The sequence below is a fragment of the Leucopleurus acutus genome, assembly GCF_964270905.1.
Source record: "Leucopleurus acutus genome assembly, chromosome: 10".
Lineage (NCBI taxonomy): Eukaryota > Metazoa > Chordata > Mammalia > Artiodactyla > Delphinidae > Leucopleurus > Leucopleurus acutus.
Window position 1 is genome coordinate 632349 of NC_139153.1, and position 16264 is coordinate 648612.

At 52.9% G+C, this 16264-nt stretch overlaps 1 protein-coding gene across 1 annotated transcript in view; it reads right to left on the minus strand.

Annotated features, from left to right (window-relative positions):
• Positions 1 to 1386: 1386 nt before the first annotated feature.
• CFAP100 (cilia and flagella associated protein 100) overlaps positions 1387 to 16264 on the minus strand; it is a gene marked incomplete at both ends in the record, with an annotated part of 49362 nt that continues 34484 nt past the window's right edge. The window contains 4 exons of the mRNA XM_082847439.1: positions 1387 to 1500; positions 2271 to 2364; positions 3354 to 3559; positions 4680 to 4815. Coding sequence (XP_082703565.1) covers positions 1387 to 1500; positions 2271 to 2364; positions 3354 to 3559; positions 4680 to 4815 — 550 coding nt within the window. The remainder of the gene's footprint in view (positions 1501 to 2270; positions 2365 to 3353; positions 3560 to 4679; positions 4816 to 16264) is intronic.

Below are 16264 nucleotides of genomic sequence, written 5' to 3' on the forward strand. Positions count from 1 at the left end.
CACCTCACCTCAGGTAGAACTGAGGTTTAACTCATCTCACCCCACGGAGAACTCTGGTTGACCTCACATCTCGCCTCAGGTGGAACTGGGGTTGATTTCACACCTCAACTCCAGATGGTGCTGGGGTTGATGCAAAACCTCACCTCCAAGTGAGCTGGAGTTAATCCCACACCGCACCACGTGGCAGAGCTGCAGCGGATCCAGCTCCCCTCAGGGTGGAATCTGGGTTGACTCAACACCTCATTCAGTGGGGAGCTAGGGTTGACTGCACACCTCATATCAGTGTGGAACTGGGGTTGGTTCCACATGTCAAACAGGGTGCAGCTGGGGGTGATCCTACGTCTCATATCAGGGGAGAAACGGGGTGGATCCCATATCTCACCTCACAGAGAGAGGGGACTGATCCCACACCTCCCCTCAAGGTGGAAACGGAGTTGATCCCGCATCTCACCTCAGGTTAGAACTGGATTTGACGCCACACGTCACCTCCGGATCGAATCGTAGTTGATCCCACACCGCACCTCAGGGTTGAAGTGGGGTTAATCCCACACCTCACCTCAAGTAGAACAGGGGTTCATCCCACACCTATGTCCAGGGTGGAGCTCGTGTGGATCCCACACCTCAACTCAGGTTCAACCTGGGCTGTTTCCACACCTCACCATGGTGAAAAGCTGGGGCCGATCCCACACCTCCTCCAGTTAGGGTGGAACAGTGTGCGACCCAACACCTCACCTCAGGATGGAGCTGCAGGGGGTCCCCCACCTCACCCTAGTTGATTCCACGCCTTACCTCGGGTAGAACGGGGTTTAATCTCACCATACGCATCTCACGTAGAACTCGGGTTATTCTCACACCTCAGCTCCGTGGGGACTAGGGGTGATCCCACATCTCACCTCAGGTTGGAGCTAAGGTTTATCCCACATTTCACAACAGGGTAGAGATAGGGTTGATGCCAAATCTCACCTCAGGGTGGAACTGGGGTTGGTCTCACATCTCGTCTCAGGTAGTTCTGGGTTTCATCCCACACCTCACCTCAGGGTGGCACCGGGTTGGATCCTACACCTCGTCTCAGGATGGAGCTGGGGTTTATCCCAGCCCTCACCTTAGGAAGGAACTCTCTGTCTCAGCAGCTAATTGAATTGACATGCAAAATGGGCTCCTCTCTCATTGTTTGCTGATTTAGATGACGAATGAGGGGAGACTGACATTTTGCTAGAGCGTCTGCCTCCTGAAACAGGCCTTGAGGTACCAGAGCGACATAGCTTTTATTTCGCGTGAGACTGAAGGGACAGCGTGGGAGCGGGGGGCATGGTGCCAGTGCTGGCGTGTCCTGGGGCGTCAGCCCCGCCGCCTCTGCTTCTCCTTAGGCAGCAGGTGGCCCGTGGGCTATGTGAAGAAGAACAGCCATTCCACCTGGTCCTTGTCCACCAGCTCGTGCCTGGGCGCCTCCTTGCTCTGCAGGGCAGGTGGCCGCGAGCGGCACACCAGCCTCCTGCCCCTCTGTGGGGACGGGCACGCCGTGAGCCTGCGCCCTGACCGCAGAGCCCCAGCGCTGAGGTCTGGACACCTGGCCCGAGTGCACCAGGAGCCCAGGGCCCATGCCAGCCTCTCTGGTCACTCGTGGTCAGCAGGCGGGCCGGGGCCACTGTGAGCGCTGCGGGGGAGGAAGTCTAACCAGCCTGGACCGGACCTGCCCCCCGGGATGAGCCGGGCGTCGGGAGAGAAGGGGGGAAACCTGGAAACTCAGGGGAAACACCAGGCTGAAGGGCCCGTCTCTCCTGCCGCGAGGATTACGGGAGACCCCGCAGTGTCCTCATTTGTCCTTGGGGCCGTGTTAATGCTCAGGCCTGCTTTAGGGACCACGCATCCTGACGCCGGGGCCGGAGGCCAGAGGCCACTCCAGCCCACTTGCTGTGGTGGAGGATGCAGCTGTTGGGGGGCCTTACTGAGGGGTGATGACCTTGGCCTGTGGTCTGGCTGAAACATAGGTGGGACCCTGGGGTGGGGGCTGAGCTGTGGGCGCCAGCGCTCTGGGCGGAGGGCCCGCAGCCGGGCAGGGCTGGGAGGGCACCCAGAGGAAGCAGGTCCCGAGGGGCAGGTGGGGCGGCGGGCCTGGAACGGGAGAACGTGCTCCACCCTGACCCCGCTCTGCTGGCCCATCTGCCCCCGAGGACCTCAGCAAGAGCATCTGCAAAAGGGGGCGAGCCGGGGGGGCTGCAGGCCATCACCCCTCCCGGGCCCCGGCGCCTCCCCAGGGCCACCTCGCCCACCTTCTTCTTGACCTCGGCCTGGGCCCGGGCCCGGGCCCGCTGTACACGTTCCTCCTGCAGTTGCTTCTGCAGCATTAGCTTCTCTTCCCGGAGTCTCGGGGGCAGGAAGAGAGAGGTTCATGACCAGAGGCCCAGGGAAGGCCACCGAGTCACCAGCTCCCTCCCACACGGCCCTCAGGCCACAGCCCTCCATCTTCTGAGAAAACTGTCCACTCCTCTCCACCTCCCTGCCAGGGGGCAGGGCCTGGCTTCTGACCCTTGCAGGTCGCGGCACTGGGCTCATGCCCCCGGGAGACCCGACTTCCGAGCTCGTCATCCCTGGTCACCGATCCACTCCCCCATCGCCGCCCTTGAAGACCCAGGCCCCAGCAAGCTCTAGAGTCCCGTGTCGTCCTCTGTACTTGTGGCCGTCAAACCTCTGTCCAGTGCCCGCTCCAGCAGGGCCCACGGACACACAAGAAGAGCCCTTGTGCATGTGGCAGAGACATGGCTGCTTGCAGGTGACCGTGTCTCGGGGCTCTGCTAGGACCGAATGAACCAGGTGGCCAGGGACTGGCCTGCACCCCACTGGACCTGTGGGGAGCTCCACGGGCCTCCCTTTGGAGCCGGGCGTCCCCTGCTGACCTAGGCTCCCTTCAGCTGCTCCCGAGCGGGCGCCTTCCCCCTCCACCGCCCCCCACCCCGGGCTCTGGCAGTGCAGCTCCTCTCCCCCTCCAGTCCAGCCAGCACAGTGCCTGCCACCGTCCCTTGTCTCCGGAGGCGAGGCCGGCTGGCCGCACCCTCACTTTGGCTCCCAGGCTCCCTGACGCCACCACACGCCCCACTCCCAAACAGGGACTTTCTCCGTCGGGCTGAGTGTGCCGTCCCGTCTGGACCCCCAGACGCCCCCAGAGGCCCGCAGATGCCGGCTCCCCTCCCCCAGCATGCAGCACCAGGTCCTGCCGCTGGTTCGGGAGCTCCGCGGGCAGGGCCGCATCCGACCTCTGTCCTCAGTGCCAGCCCAGAGCCGGGGCAGGGGTGTGAGGGTCCCTCGCCCCCGGGCCCTCCCGCTGAGAGACAGCTGCACGACCAGCGGCACCTCACCTCAAATGGCGCTCCTTCTCCTTGGCTTTCTCGGCCTGCTCGACCCTCACCTGGGGCACCCGCTCCAGGTTCTCGAGCAGCTCGTTCAGCTGGTGCTCGATGGTGGCCAGCATCTTCACGGTGCCCAGGCTGGACTCCTGCTGGCTGCCGACACAGTGCTGGTACACGTGCAGCACCTTGCGGTTCAGGCTCTCCAGCAGCTTGTCCTGCGAGGTGGGAGGCCTCCCTCCAGTGTGGCCACGCGGGCCTGGGCCGGCCCCTTGCCCCAGCCTGCCAGACCTCTCACTGCGGCTTCTTTGACCTCCCAGGGCCCTGCCCAGCAGGCAGTGGGGCTCGGGAAGTGGGGGGGGGGCCACAACTGGACGCCTGGACTTCTCTTGGCCAGAGTGCCTGACCCCTTGGCCCTCTTGTGGTCAGCCAGATCCTGGGTCCCGGCACCTACCGGGGCTCACGTCTGGGCCTCGGGGTGCCCACTGAGGCCCATCCCCTATTCCAGGAGCCCGCCTTGTCCTGGCCCCGCGCTGACCTCAGCTCCCCCCAGGACCATGTTCTGTGACCTGCTTTCTGTGTAGCCCTGGGCAGGTGGACTCCCCTCTCTCAGCCTGTCCTGGCATTCAGAAAACTCAACGACCGCTGTCCCACGGGGTGGTTACAAGAGGAGCAGCAGGCACAGGCCAGGCACAGGGCACAGCCAGCGCCCACTAGTCTGCAGGAGGCACGGACGCCTGGCCTGCTCTCGGGGCATCCCAGGTACCTGGCCCGGTGCCTGGCGCACAGTAGGCATTCAACGGGAATTTGAATGAACTGGGAAGTCAGGTGCACACCCTGGGCCCCGGGCATGCTGTCAGGAGGGGTGTGCCCGGTCCCAGGACACATCCCTGGCCTCTGTGCCCTCAGAACTCTCCCCCCCGCCAAGCCTGGCTGGGGACGTGCCTGCCCTGCTCCTGGCAGGGTCACTTCCAGACACACTGTGTGTGTTTAAGAAGCTGACGTAGTCACTGAAGGAAGCAAGGGATAGAGGAGGTGTGTCGGGGAGCTGCCTGTTCACAGGGCGTGAATACATGGCTGGTTCTGCTTTGAGGCCAACGGCCTTGTCCAGTGGTGCCCCTGGGTCAGGCCCAGAGCCTGGACGCTGGCAAGGGGCCACGGCAGCCCCAGAGCACCGCGTCCCCGGGGCTTCGCTCTCCCACCATCCGAGCTCTGAGCACTGGGCCCTGTCCCAGCAGGTGCCCATGAACGCCCCCACCCTCCCACCCTGGCCTCTGGCCACATGCCCTCTGCCCACCACCGCCCACGGGCAGCCATCTGTCCATCCAGAGGCCCTACCTCCTGATCACCCTTGTACTCGCCGAAATGGAATATGCGAGCTTTGAGCTCCAGCTCCGCGGCTGTCTCCTCCTCCCTGGCGACGGACATCATCAGCGTGCTGATCCACTGCTTCAGTTGGCTGACCTCCCGCTCCCTGGATGGGGGACCAGCACCTCTCTGAGCCTGCTGGCCTCTGCCGCATGCTGAGGGCTGGGTGAGGCCCAGGGTCAGAGGCGCTGGTGAGATGCAGGAGGAAAATGTAAGATCTTTAACAATCCACACTAAAAAAAAAAAAGAAAACAAAAACCAGCCTCACTGAGGTAGGTAATTCACCATAAAATTCTTCACAAGTGCACAATTCAGTTGTTTTTAGTAGAGTTGCAAAGGCGTACAACCGTCACCATAATCTAATTTTAGAACATTTTCACCACCTGGGGAGAAACCCAGGCGGTCACTCCCACTCTTCCGTCCCCCCTACTTTGCCTCCTGGATATCTCAGTAACGTGGAGCCACACGACATTTGTCCCTCTGTGTCTGGCTCTTTCGTTCAGAACAATGTTTTCAGGTCTGTCCGTGTTGTAGCGCGTACCAGAGCTTCACTCCTTCCTGTGACCGCTGTGGTCCATCTATGACTCTGCAGTAGTGCGCTGTGTGCAGAGCCCACACTTTGCTGATGGCTTCTTCACCACTGGACACCTGGGTACTGCCCACCTTTAGGCTCTTGGGAATAATGCTGCTATGGACATTGACAGGACAGGGCTTGGTGAGGACACGTTTTCAATTCTCTTAGGAATAGGACAGCAACGATCAACTCTTACATGAAATAATATACTGAGAAGTTTTTTAAATCTTTCACAGTCATGGCAGACACTGACCATTGTATGTTGGGGTTTCTGGAGCAGGAATCCTGGCTCTTAGGGTGGTCGTGGGGCCGTCCTGTACGGGCGGCCGCATGCAAGTCCTGGCCAGGGTAAGCAGGACATCGGCCCCTCAGCCAGCAGTGCCGGGAGGCCTAGAGGTGTCCCTTACCCCTACGGTGATTTTGTGGCTCTGCGCATTGGTTGATGGAACCTACTGACATTTTCTCCTTTACAGGCCAAGTGCCACGGGCTGCTGCTCCTTTGCCCACTGGGGGCCACCGGTCCGTCACACGCACCGCCACAGGGTTACGGGCCTCAGCCTCCCGGTGCCCACCCGGGCTGCAGCCCCATGGCTGTGGGGCTGAGGCCAGAAGCCTGAGCATGAGGGATCCTGACCTGGTCTGGCCAGCTCTCCTGGGCTCTCAGAGGCAGATGGTCTGACAGGCCACACGCAGCTCCCACATACCCTCCCCCCGGGCCCTTGTGGGGTGCACGCGGGTTGCCCGGGACAACAACAGAGGCCGGACACCCCTCCAACCCTGAGTGCCCACCAAAAGGGCGGGTGCGTTCGGGGTCAGTGATGCATCTCCTAAGGGTACGTGATTGCACTCGGTTCTAGCCTGTTTTGTAAAGCTTCCTCTACGTCCAGTGCCTGGACCCATGAGTGACCCTAGAGCCGGCACCTCTGCTACGTGGACCAGGTTGCGGGCCGGGGGGTAATTTTGATGTTCTATTTCTTCTCCAGGTAATTGGGATAAAAAGGTACCTTATCCCCACTAGTTCTCTTTAAATGTCAAGTTGTTGGGTCACAGGCTTTTCTCTTCCACCAGATCCCACTGGTAAAGGAGAAAAGTCTCAGGAAATGCAGGGCATGAGGGACACACTGCTCAGTGTCGGTCCTTTCAGACCAGCGTGCACATCACCGGCACATCTGTCAGAAACGCAGGGTCCAGGCTCCACCTAGGTCCTGCCCAACTAGAGACTTCACTTACCAAGATCCCCGGGAACCCTCCTACAGTGTGGGAGGGAATGCAAGCTTCTGCAGCCACTGTGGAGAGCAGTATGGAGGCTCCTCAGAAAGCTAAAAATAGAGCTACCATAGGATCCAGCAATCCCACTCCTGGGCACATATCCAGACGACAGTCTAATCCAAAGAGATACATGCATCCCCATTTTCAGAGCAGCACTGTTCACAACAGCCAAGACATGGGAACAACCTAAGTGTCCATGGACAGACGAATGGATAAAGAAGATGTGTTGCATATATACAATAGAACACTACTCGGCCATAAAAAAGAATGTAACCCTGGCGGTCCAGTGGTTAAGACTCCGTGCTTCCAATGCAGGGGGCACGGGTTCAACCCCTGGTTGGGGAACTAAGATCCCACATGCCACAGGGTGCAGCCAGAAAGTAAAAAAAAAAAAAAAAGAATAAAAGAATGCCATTTGCAGCAACATGGATGCAACTAGAGATTGTCCAACAAAGTACAGTAAGTCAGAAAGAGAAAGACAAATATATGACATCATTTATATGTGCAATCTAAAATATGACACAAATGATCATATCTATGAAACAGAAACAGACGACAGACAGAGATAAAAGACTTGTGGTTGTCAAGGGGGAGGAGGTTGAGGGAGGGATGGAGTGGGAGTGTGGGGTTAGCGGATCTAAGCTATTATATACAGAATGGATAAACAACAAGGTCCTGCTGTAGAGCACAGGGAACTATGTTCAGTATCCTGTGATAAGCCATAATGGAAAGAAAGAAATATTTAAAAATAAAAAAATATATATATATATATATATATATATATATATATATATATATATATATATATATGTTTGTGTGCCAGGATCACTTTGCTGTGAAGCAGAAATTAACACAACATTGTAAATCAACTATACTTCAATTTAAAAAAATACTAAAATTAAAAAAAAAAAGCAAGATCCCTCGGGGAATCCAACGCACAGCACCTGAGGAGCATTTTGCCACCGGAAAAGTGATCACACAGGGAGGGAACCTATGGGTTGAAAGGGACTTAAAGATACAACTGATTGCAGAGTATTGATCTTATTTGGATTCTAATTCAAATTAATGATTGAAAAACTCCGTTTATGGATTTTGAATATTCAATATTAAGGATTTCTTTTTTTAATGCTATGATGGTATCGTGGTTAATTTGAAGAGGCCTCATCTTTTTAGAAGTACCTATTGAAACAGTTAAAGATTAAATGATACAATGCCTGGAATTTGCTTCAAAATAATATGGGAGGGACTTCCCTGGTGGCACAGTGGTTAAGAATCTGTCTGCCGATGCAGGGGACATGGGTTTGAGCCCTGGTCTGGGAAGATCCCACATGCCGTGGAGCAACTAAGCCCATGCACCACAACTACTGCACCTGCGCTCCAGAGTCCGCGAGCCACAACTACTGAGCCCGCGTGCCACAACTACTGAAGCCCACACGCCTAGAGCCCATGCTCCGCAACGAGAAGCCACCGCAATGAGAAGCCCATGCACCCCAATGAGAAGCCCATGCACCACAATAAAGAGTAACCCCTGCTCACTGCAACTAGAGAAAGCCTGCACGCAGCAACGAAGACCTAATACAGCCAAAAATAAATATATAAATAAATAAATTTATAAAAATAATATGGGACATAGGGAAGTGGGTGGGTTCTAGGTGAAGGGAGATTGGCTACAAGTTGATCACTGGTGAAGCTGGTGATGGGATCCTGGAGACTCATTATACCATCCTCTCCACTTCTGAAGATTTTTTTTTTTTTGATGTGGACCACTTTTAAAGTCTTTATTGAATTTGTTAAAATATCGCTTCTGTTTTACGTTTTGGTTTTTTGGCCCCGAGGCGTGTGGGATCTTAATTCCCTGACCGGGGATCGAACCCACACCCCCTGCACTAGAAGGCGAAGTCTCAACCACTGGACCTCCAGGGAAGTCCCACCTCTCTACCTTTGTATATGCTTATGTGTTTGAAATTTTCTTAGAGCCACTGGGCTGAACTGGAGAAGTTATAATAGGTTTTTTAGACAGTAACAAGAAAGAGAATCCCTTCATAAATACCTGGGGACATATACTCAGAAAGTTTGCTGAACTGGTATTAAAGAGACAGAGAGAGAGAGAGAAAAGCGAGCAGAACCAAATGTGAATAAAGGTCATTCAAAGACCAAGCAAAAGAGAAGGAGTCACCATTTTCCTGCAGAAATAGCAGCAAAAAGAACAAAAATAACATATTTTGAAGTCGGGGAAGATGGTAGAGTAGGAAGCCCCAGGAGTCTACCTCCCCATCCAGACCACTGTTGCACTGGCAGAACTGTGATGGAGCTCTCCTGTAACTCTGGAGTCTGTTGAGGCTTGCAGTTTCTAAGGGAAGACTCTGATGTAAAACTGTGTTCATTTCTGTCCATTTCAGCACTGAGCACAGTAACAGCTACCTATCCCCCACCTCCATCCCTGTGGCAGCATCCACAAGGGAAAGTCTCAGAAAAGACCTGAGACCTTAAGTTTACACCTCAGGCTGATTCTCAGCACAAAGATAGCGTACAACAATCAAAACAACCAAAACCAACAAACAATGGCAACAATAAACAGAAAACCCTGGGGAAGAGACAGAATGTGATTTCCAGAGTTAACACATTATTAAACTCAAATATTCAGGGTTTACCAAAAATTCACAAGGCACACATAGAAATGAGAAAGTATGGCCCATTGACAGGAAAAACAAACAAACTGTTCCTTAAAAAAACATGATGGCAGGTATACTACCAAGACTTTTAAAAAACTGTGTTAAAAGATGCTCAAAGAGGGGCTTCCCTGGTGGCGCTGTGGTTGAGCGTCCGCCTGCCGATGCAGGGGACACGGGTTCGTGCCCCGGTCCGGGAAGATCCCACATGCTGCGGAGCGGCTAGTCCCGTGAGCCATGGCCACTGAGCCTGCGCGTCCGGAGCCTGTGCCCCGCAACGGGAGAGGCCGCAACAGTGAGAGGCCCGCGTACCGCAAAAAAAAAAAAAAAAAAGATGCTCAAAGAACCTAAAAGAAGATGTGGAGAAGGTCGAGAAAATGATGTGTGAACAAAATGGAAATACGCACAAAGAAGTAGAAAACTTAACAAGAAATCAGAAAAGAAAACCTGGAGCTAAAAAACACAATCATTGAAATAAATAATTCACTAGAGGGATTGAAAGGCAAATTTGAGCAGGGAGAAAAAACAATCAGTGATCTTGAAAAGAGGACGATGGAAACGATGGAGGCTGAGGAACAGAAAAGAAAAGACTGAAGAAAAGCAAACAAAGCCTAAGGAACCTGTAGGACAACATCAAGAGGACCAATATATGCATTGTGGGCGTCACAGACAGAGAAGACAGAGAAAGAGGCGGAGAATATATCTGAAGAAATAATGGCTGACAAGTTTGCAAACTGGATGAATATATACATCCAGGAAACTCAAGGAACTCCAAGTATGAGGAAGTCAAAGAGACCTACACTGAGACACATTATAACAAACGACCACAGGGTAATCGAAAGCCAAAGAATCTTGAAAGCAGCAAGAGAGAAGCGAATCCCCACATCCAAAGGACCTTCAATAAGACTTCCAGCACATTTCTCATTAGAAACTGTGCAGGCCAGAAGACAGAGGCCAATATATTCAAAGTGTTCAAAGGAAAACAACAAAAGAGTCAACCATGAATCCTACATCTGGCAAAAGGGTCCTTTAAAAGTGGAGAAATCAAGGCATTCCCAGATGGACAAAAGCTGAGGGACTTGGTGACCACTAGAGCTGTCCTGCAAGAAAGGCCCAGAGGAGCCCTGCCAGGTGAGATGAACGGTTACTGATAGAAACTTGAAGCCACGTGGACAACTAAAAATCTCAATAAAGGTAAATACATCAGCAAGTACAAAAGCCAGTATTACGGTAACAGAGGCTTGTTAAAAACAGAGGCTTGCTAAAAAAAAAAAGAAGAAGAAGAAGAAGAAGAGCTCCTTCTCACCCCTCAAACGTGAGAGCCGTGCTCGCCTAGACCCGGCATTAGGATTCTGGAGGAAACGAATGACACGCGCTTGGCTCTGGGTCCTTTACAGGACCTGGGTTTTGTTTGTTTTCCTTGTCTGCCCCAGCATCGTAGCTTTTTCTTCGCGGTCTTATCCCTGCGGAGGTGTCCAGTGTGAGCTCCTGTCCCTGCACCTGGGCCTTGGGTTCAGTCCAGGGCGGTTTTCACCTGCCGGTGCACTGGCTTTGCCCCTCCTGCCTTCCGTCTGTTGGCGCCTGGAATTCCTCCCACTCGTCACCTGCAGGCGTAGCCCTGGGCCCTGCCCTTTCTCCTGCAGTGCCACCTTGTTCTTCTCCCTGGAGCTCTGGTAGCTGTCCCAGCCTACTGCCCACTTTGCCCGCCTGACTGCCGGCCGTGTTCAGGCCTTATCACGCCCTTAACCCCGGCGGGCTTTCCTGTGCCCCGATGGTTCTTTCCCCGGCGGGGCTGAAGCCTCTCCAGAGAGGAGTTAAGACGTTCTCCTAATTCTCACAGCGTCTACGTTTACTAGGACTTCTCAAACTCATCCCCTTCGTGAATGTTTTCTCTCCTGTTTCCGATGACAGTTTTTGTTGGCTTCTCTGTAGAGCTGGGAGTCAGTGCAAGTCCAGTCCCGGGACCTAAGGTGAGTTGTGTCGCTTTAATCGAGTGTCGGGATGGAGCCTGGGCTGGAGGCTGACATGCGGGCTGGTGTCCACCGGGCCGTGGAGGCTCGTTTCCATGACTGAGCGGCAGTCGTGGGCTGCAGGTGCCTCGCGTGGCTGCCAAGACTCAGCCTACACGGCGTGTGGCCTCAGCCGAGGCCGGCACGGGCCAGTACTTCCTGCTGGGTGTGGCTGGCCTTGGCCCGGTGGCCCCAGCTACTGCAGGGCTGACCCTCACCTCCAGCGATGGTGTCTGGGGTTCTGCTGGATTCCTTCCTGCACATTCTCTGACTTCCTGGTTGGGCTGGTCCCTCTTGGAGGCAGGTTTGCGCGGTTTCCAGGAAGGGACCGAGGCTTTCTCTTTCCTGCTCCTGTGGTCACTATGGCACAGCTGGGAGGGGCTCGGGTTCCCTCTGGCTTGAGCACCTCCGCTTGGCTCCTCTCTGGTCCCATCACCTCTGCCCTGTCTGGAGACACAGAACTGACCCTGGCGCTCAGGCTCTGTCCTTACCTCAGCCTGTCCTGTGTCTCTTGTGTGTCTCAGGCCCATCTTCCTGGTCTGGGCTCTCCTTGACCCTGAATGGAGGGCCCAGGGAGTGAGCGTCTCAAGCAGCTCACAGCAGGGAAAGGGCTGGGACCTGAGGGAGGGAGCCAGGGAGCCAGTGTGCGATTCAAGGAGGTGTTCGCCCTCAGGGTCACATGCGACTCCTCACATGCGGTGCCCTTGACAGAGAATATATGATGCCCTGTCGGCTCGTCCTGCAACCTTACGCGCCCAGTCAATGTACAGGGGCGACTGGCCAAGTCAGCCTTAAAAAGTCCTGAATTCACCAAATAATATTTTGTGGTTGCGGTTTGATTTACGTATCAGAAATGTACCATTTTGTGTATACGGCGGGGCTAGACAAATGTACACGCTGTGTAAGGACCAGCATAATCGAGGCACAGGGCCTTTTCACACCCCCAAACTTCCTCGTGCCCCTCGGTCTCCTCCCTCCCCTTCCCCCACCAAAGGCACCTGATGGGCTGAAGTCTCCACTCACTTTGGCTTCTCAAAGATGCTCACACCCTGAACGCAGGCTGAACTCATCGACTTGCTCTCACCAGTGCAACGCGGGCAGCACGTCCCTTCTGTGACCAGGTTACAGAGGATCCTGACTTCCGTCTTGCTAGGAGACTCTCTCCGCTGGCTTTCCGGCTTGCACACAAGCTGCCCTATCCAGGAGCCCACGTGGCAGGGACTGAGGGTGGCCTCTGGCCTAGAACCAGCCAGGACCCAAATCCTGACAACAGCCGCGTGCACGAGCTCGGAGCTCAGAGCCTTGGGACGATTGCAGCCCAGCCTCCACCTGGACAGCAGTCCCCGTGAGGCCCCGGAGCAGAGAAGCCAGCCCAGCCGTGCACAGGTCCCTGACCCAGAGAAAGCCTGACATAATACCTGTGTGTTAGACTGAGCCACCGGGTTTTGGGGTAATTTGCGACGCAGCAATGGATCACACACACAGTTGGTTCTAGCCTCCCGATTAATAAGACAGTAGGTGTTCTCTGGTGCCTGGCTTCTCTCCCTCACCCGCATCACTGGCTGGCGTGATAGTCTGTTCCTTTTTACTGCTCAGTAGATTTGTACGGCGTGTAACGGCCCCCTTTACATGTCCGCGCCCTAACCCCACGAACCTATGAATCTGTTACATTACCTGGCAAGGGGGAACCAGGGCTGCAGATGGAATTAGGGCTGTTAGCCAGCTAACCCTGAGATGGAGAGATGGTCCTGGATTACCTGGTTGGACGCATTGTAATCACAAGGGTCCTTGTAAACGGAAGACAGAGGCAGGAAAGAGAGTCAAGCAATGTGAGGGGAGGAGGCCTCCGCTGGCACTGCTGGCTTCCAAATGCAAGGGCAAGGTGGCCTCTGGAAGCTGGAAAAGGGCTCTGCCTCAGGGCCTCTGCCGACACCCTGATTTTAACCCAGCAAGACCCATGTCGCGATTCTGGCCTCCAGAACTGTAAGAGGATAGCTCTGGTTGCTCTAAGCCCCTCGGTTTGCACTAATTTGTCACAGCAGCGGTGGACACCCAATGAGAGTGCTGTGGGCAGGCCGCACTGTCCATCCGCTCGCCTGCCGGTGACATGCGCGAGCCCAGCCCTGGCGGCTCTGCCTGGCTCCACTGTGGCACTCCTGAGAGTTTCAGGGCACTGTCTCTAGCCCGGCCACTCTTGCTTCCACTGCGGGAATACGCTGCTCATTTGCTGTTGTATATGTTTTTTGAATACAGACCTCATAGTTTAGAGCAGTTTTAGGTTCACAGCAAAACCGAGTGCAAGGTACAGAGACTTCCCGAATCTCCCCTGCCCCCACCTCCCCCACTATTGACATTCCGCGCCAGGGTGGTCCGCTTACCACAACTGATGAACGCACGTGGGCCCATCATTATCACCCAGAATCCACAGTTAACACTGGGGTTCACTCTTGGTGGTGTACATTCTATGGATGTGGGCTTTACCCATCATTGTGGTGTCACATACAGTATCGTCACTGCCCTAAAAATCCTGGGTTCTCCCTATTCATCCCTCCGCCCCCCAACTCCTGGCAACCACTGATCTTTTTTGTGGGTGTGTGGTACGCGGGCCTCCCACTGCTGTGGCCTCTCCCGTTGCGGAGCACAGGCTCCGGACGCGCGGGCTCAGCGGCCATGGCTCACGGGCCCAGCCGCTCCGCGGCATGTGGGATCCTCCCGGACCGGGGCAGGAACCCGTGTCCCCTGCATCGGCAGGCGGACTCTCAACCACTGCACCACCAGGGAAGCCCGACCACTGATCTTTTCACTGTCTCCATAGTTTTGCCTTTTCCAGACTGTCATACAGCTGGAATCACACGGTTTTGTAGCCTCTTCAGATTGGCTTCTCTCACTTCGTCATATGCAGTTGAGTTTCTTCCATGTCTTTTCACGGCTCAACAGTTCATTTCTTTTTAACACCAAATAACATTCCACTGTCTGGTTGTACCTCCTGAAGGCCATCCTGGTTGCTCTCAGGTTTTGAATAAATTATGACTACAGCTGCTATAAGCATCTACGTGCAGGTTTTGATGTAGACCTAGGATCTTAACGCCTTGGGTAAACACCAAGGCGTATGACTGCTGAATCCTAAGGTAAGAGTACGTTTGGTTTCGTTAGAAACTGCCCAACTGTCCTCCAAAGTGGCTGCACCTCCATCGACGATGAGCGTTCCTGTTGCTCCACCACCTCACCAGCACCTGCTGCTGTCAGTGCTCTGAGTTTGGTCATTCTGATGGGTGTGTAAAGGTAGTTCGGGGTTTTTTTGTTTTTTTGTTTGTTTGTTTTTGGCCACGCCTCACAGCTTGTGGGATCCTAGTTCGCTGAGCAGGGATAGAACTCCAGCCCTCGGCAGTGAAAGCTCGGAGTCTTAACCGCTGGACCGCCATGGAATTCCCTCTCCTTGTTGTCTTAATCTGCATTTCCCTGAGGACCCATGATGCCGAGCACCTTTTCATGTGCTTTTTTGCCATCTGACTATTTTTTTGATGAGGTGACAGTTCAGATCTTTGGCCCATTTTTTTAATCAGGTTGTTTATTCCTTATTGTGAAATTTTAACAATATTAAAATTTTAACAATTTTTTAACAACATTAAATTTTTAACAATGTATATTGTGGACAACAGCCCTTTATCATACATTTTGTACATATCTTCTCCCAGTCTCTGGCTTACCTTCTCATTCTCTTGACATTGCTTTTCATAAAGCTGAATTTTATATTTTTAATGAAGTCCACCTTATCAATTCTTTCTTTCACAGACCGTCTTCTTTGGCGTTGTGTCTGAAAAGTCATCACCGTACCCAAGGTCATCTAGGTTTTCTCCTATACTTTCTTCTAGTTTTATAGTTTTGCATTTTAGATGTGCGTCTGTGATCCATTTTTGAGTTAGTTTTTGTGAAGGGTGTAAAGTCTGTGTCTACATTCCTATTTTTTTTTTGCATGTGGACATCCAGCTGTCCCAGCAGCATTTGTTGAAAAGACTGTTTGTTCCATCGTACGACCTTTGCCCCTCTGGGAAAAATCAGTTGATCACATTTATGTGGGTTTATTTCTGGGTTCTCTATTCTGTTCCATTGATCTCTATGTCTTTTCTCTTGCCAATTAAGTCTTGGAGTCAGGTAGTGTCATTCCTCTAACTTCGATCTTCTCCTTCAATACTGAGTCGGCTCTTCTAGGTCGTTTGCCTCCACATAAATTTTAGAATCAGTTTTTCAATATCCATAAAAAAAACTTGCTGAGATCTTGGTGGAGAGTGCACTGAATCTGTATAGCAAACTGGGAAGCACCGATACTTTGACATATTTGAGTCTTCCTACCCATAAACATGGCTTGCTTTATCAGAATTTTGTGGCTTTCCTCATATAGATCTTGCACATATTTTGTTAGCTATATAAGCATTTCATTTGGGGGGACGCTAATACATCTTCAGTTTCAAATTCCACTTGTTCATTGCGAATGTATAGGAAGGTGATTGACTTTTGTATATTAACCTTGTATTCTGTAACCTTGCTATAATAGTTTACTAGTTCCAGGAGGTTTTTTTTGTTGATTCTTTCATTTCTTCTACACAGATGACCATGTGTTCCGTGAACAAAGAAAGTTTTATTTCTTCCTTCCCAGCCTGTATACCTCTTACTTCCTTTTCTTGCCTTGTTGCATTAGCTAGGACTTCTAGTACGATGTTGAAAAGGAGTGGTGACACAGGACATCCTTGCCTTGTTCCTAATCTTAGCAAGAAAGCTTTAAGTATGACGTTAGCTGTAGGGCTTTTGCAGACATCTTATATCAAGTTTAGGAAATTCTCCTCTATTCCTAGTTTATTGAGGGTTTTTATGATGAATGAGTATTAGATTTTCTCAAATGCTTTTTCTGCATCCATTGATATGATCATGTGCTTTTTTCTTATTTAGCTTATTGATGTGGTGGATTACATTAATTGATTTTCAAATGTTAAACTAGCCTTGCATACCTGGGAAAAATCTCACTTCATCGTGGTGTAT